The sequence below is a fragment of the Heptranchias perlo genome, chromosome 10 (assembly GCF_035084215.1).
Source record: "Heptranchias perlo isolate sHepPer1 chromosome 10, sHepPer1.hap1, whole genome shotgun sequence".
NCBI classification, from domain to species: Eukaryota; Metazoa; Chordata; class Chondrichthyes; order Hexanchiformes; family Hexanchidae; genus Heptranchias; species Heptranchias perlo.
In genome coordinates this window covers 76567063-76581265 of record NC_090334.1, presented here as the reverse complement: position 1 = coordinate 76581265, position 14203 = coordinate 76567063, and the positions used below count along the sequence as shown (strand labels likewise).

Sequence of the window (14203 nt, the reverse complement as noted above, 5' to 3'; positions counted from 1 at the left end):
TCAGATTTAAACTCTGGGATTCACTTTGAACACTTAACCCCGCTTTTACATTTTCCAGAAACAGTCGATTGCCTTGAAGTAGGCTGAGGCAGCGTTCGCCTGTCCTATTTTTTTTTAAAAATGTGCACGCCTCTTTTTTTTTGTTGGACAGAGTACTATCCAAGGCATGCCTTTCTCCCCCAGCTAACGACTGACGTCATGATCTTTAAAAGAGATTAGTCCTGCATTTTACAGATACAGTAATCCAGCAGTGTGTGTGTGTGTGTATATATATAAGGGTGTTTCAGCTGCATGTTGTACAGACTCACAGCAAGTCTGAACGGAGCAGGGTCTGAAAGGAGGAAGAGAAAAAGAAAGCGAGGGAGGAAAGAGCTGTAACAATACACTTGAACGGTGTTAGCAGAAACGGTTTAACGTCCTGCATCAGCTGCAGCAGAGCAGAACCTCTGCCTTTTAGTTTCATTTCTCTCCCAAAACCCCTCCCCACTTTGCCCTCCCCAAGTTGAAACGAGAATCTGAGAGAACGACAAGAAGACTAGGTGTTCACGTCTTGGACTATGGCCGTCTCGCGGAAACCTTTCATCGTGTTTTAAAAGGCAGTGGCACGGAATTAGAGGAGGCGACGACGACGACAGGGGAGAGACTCCGTTTCGTAACCACAACCCCCCGCGCACACAACCCCGCCCCCTCAAAAGCCATGGGTTTGCTCAGCTTGGACCTCCTGATTAAGCTGCAGATCCTGCCGGGATTCTTCTCCAACTGCCTCTTCCTGGCCGTCTACGACTCAGTGACGCTCATCAACCAGGCGATGGCTCTGCTGAGCCGCTCGGGATCTCGGCGTGACCACGGGGAGCGCCGCATGCTGACGGTGGAGGGCCTGCAGTCGATCTGGAGGAGCTTCCTTCTGGACGCGCTCAAGCGGGTGAAGCCGGGCGGCGCCGCGCCCAACTCCCGGGTGGTGCGGGTGAGCGGGGAGGGCCGGGGCAGAGAGTGCCGCCTGCTGGACTTTGCCAGCCCCGGCCGGCCCCTGGTGGTCAACTTCGGCTCCGCCACGTGACCGCCGTTCGTCGGCAAGCTGCCGGCATTCTGCCGCATGGCAGAGGAGTACTCGGCGGCGGCCGACTTCCTGCTGGTGTACATCGAGGAGGCCCACCCCTCCGACGGCTGGGCCGTTGCTGGCTCCCAGTTCCAGCTGAGGCAGCACCGGAGTCTGGAGGAGCGGCGCTCGGCCGCCAGCCTGCTGCTTGAGCGCTTCCGGGTTCCGGCCAGGTGCCAGGTGGTGGCCGACTGCATGGACAACAACGCCAACATGGCCTACGGCGTCTCCTACGAGAGGTTCTGTATCGTGCAGAATGAGAAAATCGCCTACCTGGGGGGCAAAGGGCCGTTCTTCTATAACCTGACTGGGGTCAGAGGCTGGCTGGAACGGCACAACGGCAGAAAGGAATAAGGAGCAGAGACAAAAAAAAAATTAGCTCGCCACTCGGAAGGACATGGGCAGCAGGCGCACGGGGAAAAACCCTCCCCCTCTACTCCCACCCCCCCACCCCACCCCTCCAATCCTGACTTGGACGCGTACTTCAGCTGTTGCTATCATCGTCTCTGGGTCGAAATCCTGGAACTCCCTACCTGGGAGCACCTTCACCACACGGACTGCAGTGGTTCAAGATGACGGCCCACCACCACCTCTAGCACAACTAGGGACGGGCAATAAATGCCGGCCTTGCCAGCGACGCCCGTATCCCGAGATTGAATTTTAAAGAAAAGCATCGAGTTGAACAAAACCCTGAGCCTGACATAAAGTCACAAGTCCCGTGTTGAAAACTGAACAATGGCGACGGAATTGCTTTGCAAGAGAATAAAAAATGGACTGAGCTGAGCTCCAAAGGCTTTGTTCTGAACGTAGAATGTTTTATTTAATTACTGTGACACGGTTTCAAACATCAGAAGTTTCCCTTGATTATTTTTTAAACGTTAAGTTATTACACTAACGGAATTGCATAGTGTTCGTACGCTTTACTTTATTATTTTCTTGTTGGTCGATGTGCATCTTTTATACCTGGTGCTGACGGTATCGAGTTAGGCGAGTGCGTCTTTTAAGTTATTGAGTTGTGAGTTCGGTCCTGTATAAACCCAATGGGGCAATGATCAGGAACGGAGCTGGGCGTGTGGAATGAAGATAACTGACCAAAGAGTTCAGGACTCTGTCAGTGTTCGGAAGAGAAAGCAGCACTGCCCATTTCCATTCCAGAACATTCTCCCACTGTATATGAAGTACATTGATGGTGTATGCCTATCTGCCTTGAGTTTTTTTTTATATATATATATATATATAAAATCAATTTGTGGTGCTATGCAGAGTGCACTTTGATCCGCATTGTAATAAAGATGTTTCGCAGTTGGCTTCTTTTGGCTTCTGCGCTTGTTTATTTATGTGTATAGTTTTCGATGTCCCTTTACTTCGGTAACTGCCGACGTTTCTTGTTAGTTTGAGTATGTGATTTAGAGACACTCCCTCAGCCATCAGTCTATGTCATTGGCCCAGAATTTGCTGAAGTGGGGCATCTCGCGCGATGTGCCCCATCAGTTGGATTATTTTACTCACCCTTCAGCTCGAAAACTTTTCGTGCCGCAAATTGCTGGAAGTGCGAGCTGATAACGGGAATCAGCGAGGGCAACGGGGAATCTGGTGAACAACAGGACCAACAGTGAATCTCCTTAACCAGTGAGACTTAAGGATAGAGAAAGAAACAGAGGAACGACTGAGAAGGAAATAGAGTGAATTAGATACAGAAAGTGAAATGAAGAGAGGGAAAGAAAGATTGGATTAGGAGAGAGAGAAAAAAGAGACAGAAAGGAAAAGTAAAAACAAAAATTTAAATTAAAAATTTTTTAAATCTCCAAGAACAATTTACTACCTGTAGGATTGAGACTCCACAGTTTCATTTCTTCCCTTTCTGGACCGGAGAGGTTGGGTGCCATTGCAGGAATATAAATCTCCTCATTAAAAGGGTCCTTACATTGTTAAATACCAGCCCTGACTTTCTGCGGGGAGGTTGACGGCGGAGCAGCGTAAATCGCCCAGCAATTTGTGGTAATTGGCAACTCACGGTGTATCTCTTCCTCGTCACAAAAATTGCTGGGTTATTTACACACTAATAACGGCCTGCGCCGTTAAATTCGCCGTTATTTTGCCAGCAAATTCTGGGCCTAAGTATCAAGTGGGCAATCAGTTTGATCCAGACTGCAATTGCCAAGCGTCTGCAGGTGGGAGTCTGTAAGCAGGGCTGGAACTGCTGATCGGCAAGTCTTGTTTTACGTCTTAATAAGATTATTATTTTTTTTCAATCGTCACATTTAACCCTGAAACAAGCTCATGTGAAATTTGAATGATATTATTTCAACACCAGCTGATGTCCTGTGTCGTTGCTTGTAGTGTAGTCTGGGGTGGAGAGCACGGCTGCGATGTTTAACTGCTGAGACGGAGCTGTGTTTAAACTGGCCTGTCCCTTTAAGACCACCGCTGAGGTCCCACTTGTGGATAAGTGGTCTAAAAAGGTACACCCGGGCTCCAATTGAGAAGGACCCACGAACAAAATAATTGGCTTTTTTTTTCTCTCTTCAAGATTCCTTTGCATCTGTAAGAAAGTGTGATGCGTGTAATCTCTGGAGTGTGGTGGATGTGTGTTAGACAGAAGACTTTATCTCTAACATACAGATTTGACTAAAATAAGGAGCGTTAAGTATATGTAAGAAACGAGGGAGGGAGAGAAAAGGTCTCCATCTAATTTCATGTGACGCAACGGGACTGGGTGGTAATGTCTGATTTGTTTGTGCAGGATGACCCTTACTGTGACCCAGACAATTATCAGTGTAGTGGTCTGTATGCTTTTTAAAAATTATTTGCACAATGAAAAATAAAGGGGTCAAAGTCTGAGTGTTTGACAGTCCCTCTTATTTGAGTGAGTACCCTTCTGGATAACACAGTTCTTGAGCTGTGCCGCTAATGCTTGGCTTAAAAAGTGGAAAGTTTACTAAGTGTTTTGGTTAACGAAAGTGGTGTTGAGGGAGAGAACCAGAGTTTGAATCCCTCGGGGGGCTAGTAAGAAAGTCCTTGCATTTATATAGCACCTTACACAACCTCAGGACGTCCCAAAACGCTTTACAGCCAATTAAGTATTTCTGAAATGTAGTCACGGTTATAATGTAGGAAACGGGGCAGCCAATTTGTGCACAGCAAGATCCCACAAATAGCAACATGGTAATTACCAGATAATCTGTTTTTTTAGTGATGTTGGTTGAGGGATAAATATTGCCCAGGACACTGGGGAGAACTCCCCTGTACTTCTTCAAATAGTTCCATGGGATCTTTTACGTCCACCTGAGAGGGCAGACGCGGCCTTGGTTTAACGTCTCATCCAAAAGACGTCACCTCCGACAGTGCCGCACTCCCTCAGTACTGCACCGGGAGTGTCAGCTTAGATTTTGTGCTCAAGTCACTGGAACGGGATATGTCAATGACTGTTTTCCAAACTGAAATCCATAATTAGCCTCTTCCGGCCTTCTGAACAGCAGCGGTAGGGCCTGAGAGGAGAAGCTAATGCTTACAGTTTGACCTTTCCATCTGGGCTCCCCAATGTCCCAGTGGGTAAGATGTGCCACGCAGTGGAAAACTGACTCACGCAGACCAGGAAGATCCCAGAAATGGAAAAATGTCAGACTGGTGCAGAATTCTGGCTGTTAAATAGTTGGGTTAGAGTAGAGGGAGCTTCACTCTGATTCTAACCATGACCTGCGAGTCTGTTTGATGCTGCGACTGATTTGTAAAGTGTTCTATTCCCCAGCACCGACATCCTTCACTTTGAAAAAGCGAAGTCGTTAAAAAAAAGAGTTGAAAACTTTACAGTTTACATTTAGAGGTGAACTGATCCTTAAAGGGTTGCGAGCATTTTGATTTGATTGACAGGTTGTGAAGCTAAGTTAACGGCACAAGTTTGACTGAAAGGAGGAGCAGTCGGGCTCTTTAAATGTAGCACTTTCACCTCTAAAGTCAGATAGGTTGTGAATTCAAGTCCCACTCCAGAGACATGAGCACAAAATCTAGGCTGACACTCCCAGTGTCGTACTGAGGGAGTGCTGCACTGTCGGAGGTGCTATCTTTTGGATGAGACATCAAACCGAAGCCCCGTCTGCCCTCTCAGGTGGATGTGAAAGATCCCATGGCAATATTCTGAAGAAGAGCAGGGGGAGTTCTCCCTGGTGTCCTGGCCCATATTTATCCCTCAACCAACACCTAAAACAGATGATCTGAACATTTATCTCATTGCTGTTTGTGGGACCTTGCTGTGCTCAAATTGTCTGCCGTGTTTCCTACATTACAACAGTGACTACACTTCAGAAAGTGCTTCATTGGCTGTAAGGCGCTTTGGGGTGACCTGAGGTCGTGGTGGAGAATATACAAATCCTGGAACTCCCTTCCTAACAGCACTGTGGGAGAATCTTCACTACACGGACTGCAGCGGTTCAAGAAGGCGGCTCACCACCACCTTCACAAGGGCAATTAGGGATGGGCAATAAATGCCGGCCTCGCCAGCGACGCCCACATCCCGAGAATGAATTTTTAAAAATGCAAGTTGTTCTTTAAGTGAAGGATGTTTTGTGCAATACCACCTGGTGGTGAACTGGAGTTAATGCGGGTATGTTACCCGTTGGAAATGATTGTCCTTCGCTCCCGTGAGGTGTTCACGTCTCCAGTCGGGTGGCGAAGGGCTTTATTTTCCGTTCTTTTAGTGAACATCGGAGATTTGCCAGCTAGTAAGTCAACTCATTGAGAACTTTTTACATAAAGTTACATAGACTTTGCAGCACAGGAACAGGCCATTCGGCCCAACAGGTCCATGCCGGTGTTTATGCTCCACACGAGCCTCCTCCCTCCCTACTTCACCTATCCCGATCAGCATATCCTTCTATTCCTTTCTCCCTCATGTACGTATCCAGCTTCCCCTTAAATGTATCTACTCTATTCGCCTCAACTACTCCTTGTGGTAGCGAGTTCCCCATTCTCACCACTCTCTGGGTGAAGAAGTTTCTCCTGAATTCCCCACTGGATTTTACACAAAGAGTGGTGGAAATCTGGAAAACTCTCCCCCCTAAAAGGCTGTGGAGCTTTCAAGACCGAGGTCGGTAGATCTTTGTTGGGTCAGGGTAGCAAAGGATATGGAATCATGGCGGGTAAATGGATTGAGATACAGATCAGCCATGATCTAATTGAATGGCGGAACAGGCTCGAGGGGCTGAATGGCCTCCTCCTGTTCCTATGTTTCCATCTCTACACCATAATCTTAGCTTTTCTGCACAGATGGGGGCAGGTTTCCTTTAGCACTACTGCAGGTCCAACCATAAGGTACCCTTCAGTCCCAGGGTTCTTAATGTCCCCACATATCGATCAGACTTTGCCCGCACAGGTAAACGAGCATCTGAAGGAGAAAAGACAGCTCTATGTTTCAGGTGGGAATCCCGTTTGGATGTGAACCTTTCCCTTTCAGATGCTGACTGACCCGCTGAACGGTTTCTGCCTCCAGTTCAGATTTCCAGCACTTGAGGTTTTTCTATGATCGCTGTTTGCACACCCCCGGGCCCCCCCTTGTCTTTGCTGTGTTCCCCTCTATTCACACACTCGCACAGTACAGATCACTGGATGGCAGTGAGTGGCCAGAATCCTTGATGATTTCTCAGTTCCAGCTGCACCACAGGATTATCTTCACTTACCAAACTGCACACATTAACACTTTTAAACACATTGCCTCATTAATCAAAGTACGTTCATTGATTCCCAAACCAAAGGCATTTGCCACTTTCTGGCAGACTGCTCACCTCCTTTGTTCTATTTTGAATCTTAATGAAGGAGGACAGATTCCATTTTTTAAAATGGTACAATGCCAGAGACCAAAAAAAAACCTCCTCAGGTTGGGGGGGGGGGGTGGGAATTGGACATGGGCGTTGCAGCAAAACAGGAGGTATCGCTTCGGTCGCCCGCTATATGCCAGGTCTAATACTCGGCTCCATTAACTTCCATACAACACAATATCGAGCGTCTTGTCTAATGCAATCTGCCCGCGAACAATTTCACCCCCCTGCACCCTCCTCCTCCCACCACCCCCCCCCCCTTCACCTTGGGCTGGTGGCGGCTGTGGAGGGGTCAGTGACCCGTTGTCTCGTCCTCCGGGCTGAAGGTTGAGGCGGACAATTTTGCTGAAGAATAGAATAGATTTTGGATGAGAGTTCGAGAGTGAGAAGCAGGAGCAGGGCCCTGAGAGTAGGCTCTGTCACAGAGACGGGAGGTGATTTGATGGACACTTTTTCTCTTGACTGTTTCTGTGTGCTTTAGATAAGCCGGTTTAAAAGGAAAGACCAATATTTTGATCAATATGTCTCACTCGATTGCCTGCTTGCTCCACTAGGCATCACTACACCCTCTACTATAAGTGTGTCTGATGTATTAACAGCAGAAACATGTTAAAAATAGTAAAAGCTTTATAGGGAGACATTTTGAATTCCCAGCTGTTGATGAATCTGATGAGCTGGTTTTAAAGATGTGGGTTGAAGCTCCAACAACAACTCGCATTTATATAGCGCCTTTAATGCAGTAAAACGTCCACTCCAATGTAATCTAGGCCAGCGCTTCAGTGCAGTACTGAGGGAGTGCTGCACTGTTGGAAACGTTAGCCTTTGGACGAATGTTAAACTGAGGCCTGGTCTGCCAGTTCAGGTCGATGTTAAACATCCCATAGAATTATTTGAAGAAGGGCTAAGGGGTTCTCCCTTCCTCCTGCCCAATATTCCCCTCTCAGCCAATATCAAATACAGATTAATTAGTCATTCATCTCAGTGTTGTTTGTGGGATCTTGCTGTGTGCAAAATGGTTGCCATGTTTGCTTACCTGGTAGGGATCTGGAACTCACTGCCTGAAAGGGTGGTAGAGGCAGAAACCCTCATCGCATTTAAAACGTACTTGGATATGCACTTGAAGTGCCGTAACCTACAGGGCTACATGATGTGGAGATGCCAGTGATAGACTGGGGTTGACAATTGTAAACAATTTTACAACACCAAGTTATAGTCCAACAAATTTATTTTAAATTCCACAAGCTTTCGGAGGCTTCCTCCTTCCTCAGGTGAACGGTGTGGAAAAAAAAAACAAAAACACCGTTCACCTGAGGAAGGAGGAAGCCTCCGAAAGCTTGTGGAATTTAAAATAAATTTGTTGGACTATAACTTGGTGTTGTAAAATTGTTAACAGGGCTACAGACCAAGAGCTGGACAGTGGGATTAGGCTGGATAGCTCTTTTTCAGCCGGATGGGCTGAATGGCCTCGCTCTGTGCCGTAAATTTCCACGATTCTATGATTTGACCCCAAGCTCAGTTTCCGACCCCACGTTCTCTCCATCACAAAAACCACCTACTCCTACCTCCGTAACATTGCCTGCCTCTACCCCACCTCAGCCTGCCTGCTCATCCATGCCATTGTGACCTTCAGACTTGACTATTCCAATGCTCTCCGTAAACTACAACTCATCCAAAGCTCTGCTGCCTGTATCCTATCCCGCACCAAGTCCCACTCACCCATTACTCCTGTCCTTGTTGATCCACATTGCATCCCAAACCTCCAATTTAAAATCCTCATCCTCATTGGCAAAATTAATCGACACTTGGCAAAGTATGGGCTAATAAATGAAAGTCAGCACGGATTTGTTAAAGGAAAATCATGTTTGACTAACTTGATTGATTTTTTGATGAAGTAACGGAGAGGGTTGATGAGGGGAGTGCAATTGATGTGTATATGGACTTTCAAAAGGCATTTGATAAAGTTCCACATAATAGACTAGTTAGCAAAATTAAAGCCCATGGGATTAAAGGATCAGTGGCAATGTGGATACAAAATTGGCTGCGGACAGAAAGCAGAGAGTAGTGGTGATTGGTTGTTTTTCAGATTGGAGGGAAATATACAATGGTATTCCCCAGGGGTCAGTATTAGGACCATTGCTCTTTTTGATATATATTAATGACCTGGACTTGGGTATAGAGGGTATAATTTCAAAGTTTGCAGATGACACGAAACTCGGGAATGCAGTAAACAATATGGAGGATAGTAACAGACTTCAGGACGACATAGACTGGTGAAATGGGCAGACACCTGGTGGAGGTAATTTAACGCAGGGAAGTGTGAAGTGATGCATTTTGGTAGGAAGAATGAGGAGAGGTGTTATAAACTAAATGGTACAATTTTAAAGGGGCTGCAGGAACAGAGAGACCTGCGGATGTATGTACACAAATCTTAGAAGATTGCAGGACCAGTTGAGAAGGCTGTTAAAAAAGAACATGGGATCCTGGGCTTTATTAATAGAGGCACAGAGTACAAAAGCAAGGAGGTTTTTATAAAACACTGGTTAGACCTTAGTTACAGTATTGTGTTCAATTCTGGGCACCACACTTTAGGATGTGAATGGTACCAAGGATGAAGGACTTCATTTAGGTGGAGAGACTGGAGAAGCTGGGGTTGTTCTCATTAGAGCAGAAAAGATTAAGAGATTTGATCGAGGTGTTCAAAATCATAAACGGTTTTGATAGAGTAAATAAGGAGAAACTGTTTCCAGTGGCTGAAGGGTCGGTAACCAGAGGACACAGATTTAAGGTGATCGGCAAAAGAGCCAGAGGCGACATGAAGAAACATTTTTTTTACGCAGCGAGTTGTTATGATCTGGAGTGCGCTGCCTGAAAGGGTGGAGGAAGCAGATTCAACAGTAACTTTCAAAAGGGAATTGGATAAATACTTGAAGAGAAAAAATTTACAGGGCTATGGGGAAAGAGCAGGGGAATGGGACTAATTGGATAGCTCTTTCAAAGAGCCAGCACAGGCACGATGGGCCGAATGGTTCTCCTTCCGTGCTGTAACATACTATGATACTAAGTTTAAATCCCTTCGTTGCTCTACCTTTTCCTATGTCTGTAGCCTTCTACAGCCTTACAACAACCCACCCCCATCCCCTGCCGCCCCACAAGGGCTGGTTTAACTCTGCGCCGTGGCAGGCACAGAGCTGAAGCAGCTCTATGGAGTGGGGGGAGGGTCGGGGTGGGGGGGGGGGGGGGGGGAGTGATCGTGAACATTTTTGTTACGTGCGGGCTTCTTTCTCGGCCTCCTGCGGCCCCTCTAAGGACCGCTGTGTAGGCTGCCACAGAGCCTGTTAAAGTGGTTGGAACTTTCCTCTTGCAGGTGCTAACTGACCCGCTGTGGGAATCCAGCACTGCCTGCTTTTACGCCACTCATTGGGCTTGCTGCACTGTCCCTCCTTATTTTTGCGTTCAGTCCTGGGTGCGTCCTTCTTAGTTCAAGTTTGTTTGGAGAAGGGACGGGCCCTGGGAGTTGAAGCCTTCCTTAACATTACTGATGCTTCTCTCCATTTAATGACTGCGAGTATTTCTCGGCTGTAAAACCATACAAGCCTCGCACAGCGAGAATGATGAGGCTTCCCCAGCGTAACAATAAACACAAAAGCTCTGGAATATATTATGAAACAATGACAGATGGTAGAAATTGATTCCACTCATCTCAAAATTCAGATCATGAAGTGCTCAAGCTCTCGCTCTTGTTTAAGACGTCATCTGCAGCCTTCAATCACTCTGTTTATTCTCCGTAAAACATATTCCAGGGGCTCAACAGCTTGGCTGGGACACCAGGGCCGAGGAGTGGGATCGGGCTGCGCTCGTTTTACAGGCATAAAAGGGACGTGTTTGGGACCCTCTCCACAGAGCTGCTTCAGCTCTGCGCCTGCCACGGTGCAGGGTTAAACCAGCCCTTCTTGGGGAGGGGGTGGTGGGTTGTTGTAAGGCTGTAGAAGGCTACAGACATAGGAAAAGGTAGAGCAATGAAGGGATTTAAACTTAGTATCATAGTATGTTACAGCACAGAAGGAAACCATTCGGCCCATCGTGCCTGTGCCAGCTCTTTGAAAGAGCCATCCAATTAGTCCCATTCCCCTGCTCTTTCCCCACAGCAGTGCAAATTTTTTCCCTTCCAAATATTTATCCAATTCCCGTTTGAAAGTTACTATTGAATCTGTTTCCACCGCCCTTTCAGGCAGCGCATTCCAGATCGTAACAACTCTCTGTGTAAAAGAATTTCTCCTCATCTCCCCTCTGATTCTTTTGCCAATTAACCTCAACGTTCTTCGGATCTGGTTTGAACCCATAGTGATTAACAAGTGACGAAGGTATGGCACTTCTCGATGCTGAAAAGGAAATGTTTCCTTGTTTACCTCAGCCTTCTCCTCGGTGGGATACTGAGATGCTCGGTACTGTTTGCTGTGGTGCGCTTTTAAGATGCTGCACAAACTAAAATGTCACTTGCAATGGCTTTCGTTCAAGACCAGCGGGAGTTTCATGTGATTGCCTTTGGTATTCACCCAAAGCCGATGTGCGACCACCGACACCTTCCCAACGGGGAACGTTGATAAAGAGTCGATTCTTGGTTCCTACATTACAACAGCAGCCACACAGGGACGTAGGAACAGGAGGAGGCCATTCAGCCCCTCAAGCCTGTTCCGCCATTCAGTTAGATCATGGCTGATCTGCGTCTTAACTCCACCTATCCGTCTTGGTTCCGTAACCTTTAATACTCTTTGCCTAACAAAAATCTATCAGTCTCAGTTTTGAAATTTTCAAATGATCCCCAGCCTCAACAGCATTTCTAGGGGGAGAGAGTTCCAGATTTCCACTACCTTTTGGGTGAAGAAGTGCTTCCTGACATCACCCCTGAACGGCCCAGCTCTAATGTTAAGGTCATGCCCCCTTGCTCTGCATTCCCCCAATACTCCTTCATTATCTGTAAAGCGCTTTGGGACGTCCTGAGGTCGTGACAGGTGCTATATAAATGCAAGTTCTTTTATTTTTGTCCAACTTAACTTGCAAGAATCCATCTTTGGTCTCTACTGTAGAATTGACCTGGGCTTTGTTGAGTTTGGTGTCGGTCTCCCCATGTGTCGGCATTGGATAGTGAGACCTCTGAATTAAGTCCTTGGGCTCAATGCGGATTCTCAGTTATTTGTCTTTACTGCGGTCACTCTACAGGAGTCAGTACCTGTGCTACGGAGAGTTCATTAGCTGCTTTCGTCAGCAGTTCCTTCAGTGCGAGAGGAATTTTTCTCAGACGGGAGTCGCTATCAGTTTCACACCCTGGTTTACTTCAGTGCGTTATAGTTTCTTATAACTCATCACCCCGCGCAGTTATGTTTCCTTATTAATCAGTGCTTCATCAGGTGTCTTCTTAACATGTTCACTTGGTGTGTCAGCCACCAGCAACTTTGGAAAGATCCGTTTCAGACAGGCTTCACCAGTCAAACAGAAAGAACTTGCATTTACAACTTCAGGACATCCCAAAGCGTTTTTACAGCCAGTGAAGTACCTTTGATGTGTAGTCACTGTTGTAAAGTAGGAAAACAAGGCAGCTGATTTGCGCACAGCGAGATCCCACACACAGCGATGTGATAATGCCCAGCTAATCTGATTTTGAGTGATAAATATTGGCCAAGAGACCGGGGAGAACTCGCCTGCTCTTCATAGAATCATAGAAAACTTACGGCACAGAAGGAGGCCATTCAGCCCATCGTGTCCGCGCCGGCCGAAAATGAGCCACCCAGCCTAATCCCACTTCCCAGTACTTGGTCCGTAGCCCTGTAGGTCACAGCACTTCAGGTGCACATCCAAGTACTTTTTAAATGAGTTGAGGGTTTCTGCCTCTACCACCCTTTCAGGCAGTGAGTTCTTTTTTTTAATTCGTTCACGGGATGTGGGCGTCACTGGCAAGTCAGCATTTATTGCCCATCCCGAATTGCCCTTGAGAAGGTGGTGGTGAGCCGCCTTCTTGAACCACTGCAGTCCATGTGGTGAAGGTTCTCCCACAGTGCCATTAGGTAGGGAGTTCCAGGATTTTGACCCAGCGACGATGAAGGAACGGCGATATATTTCCAAGTCGGGATGGTGTGTGACTTGGAGGGGAACGTGCAGGTCGTGTTGTTCCCATGTGCCTGCTGCCCTTGTCCTTCTAGGTGGTGGAGGTCGTGGGTTTGGGAGGTGCTGTCGAAGAAGCCTTGGTGAGTTGCTGCAGTGCATCCTGTGGATGGTACACACTGCAGCCACTGTGCGCCGATGGTGAAGGGAGTGAATGTTTAGGGTAGTGGACGGGGTGCCAATCAAGCGGGCTGCTTTGTCCTGGATGGTGTCGAGCTTCTTGAGTGTTGTTGGAGCTGCACTCATCCAGGCAAGTGGAGAGTATTCCATCACACTCCTGACTTGTGCCTTGTAGATGGTGGAAAGGCTTTGGGGAGTCAGGAGGTGAGTCACCCAGCCGCAGAATACCCAGCCTCTGACCTGCTCTTGTAGCCACAGTATTTATGTAGCTGGTCCAGTTAAATTTCTGGTCAATGGTGACCCCCAGGATGTTGATGGTGGGGGGTTCAGCGATGGTAATGCCGTTGAATGTCAAGGGGAGGTGGTTAGATTCTGTCTTGTTGGAGATGGTCATTGCCTGGCACTTGTCTGGCGCGAATGTTACTTGCCACTTATCAGCCCAAGCCTGGATGTTGTCAAGGTCTTGCTGCATGCGGGCACGGACTGCTTCATTATCTGAGGGGTTGCGGATGGAACTGAACACTGTGCAATCATCAGCAAATATTCACATTTCTGACCTTGTGATGGAGGGAAGGTCATTGATAAAGCAGCTGAAGATGGTTGGGCCTCGGACACTGCCCTGAGGAACACCTGCAGCAATGTCCTGGGGCTGAGATGATTGGCCTCCAACAACCACTACCATCTTCCTTTGTGCTAGGTACGACTCCAGCCACTGGAGAGTTTTCCCCCTGATTCCCATTGACTTCAATTTTACTCGGGCTCCTTGGTGCCACACTCGGTCAAATGCTGCCTTGATGTCAAGGGCAGTCACTCTCACCTCACCTCTGGAATTCAGCTCTTTTGTCCATGTTTGGACCAAGGCTGTAATGAGGTCTGGAGCCGAGTGGTCCTGGTGGAACCCAAACTGAGTATCGGTGAGCAGGTTATTGGTGAGTAAGTGCCGCTTGATAGCACTGTCGACGACACCTTCCATCACTTTGCTGATGATTGAGAGTAGACTGATGGGGCGGTAATTGGCCGG

General features: G+C 47.5%; 1 protein-coding gene across 1 annotated transcript; it reads left to right on the top strand.

Moving 5' to 3' along the window:
• The first annotated feature begins 243 nt into the window (after nt 1-243).
• dio2 (iodothyronine deiodinase 2) lies at nt 244-3934 on the top strand. Its single transcript, XM_067992035.1, has one exon. The coding sequence runs from the start codon at nt 698-700 to the stop codon at nt 1448-1450; it is 753 nt and encodes a 250-aa protein (XP_067848136.1). The 5' UTR covers nt 244-697; the 3' UTR covers nt 1451-3934.
• Nucleotides 3935-14203: the final 10269 nt, after the last annotated feature.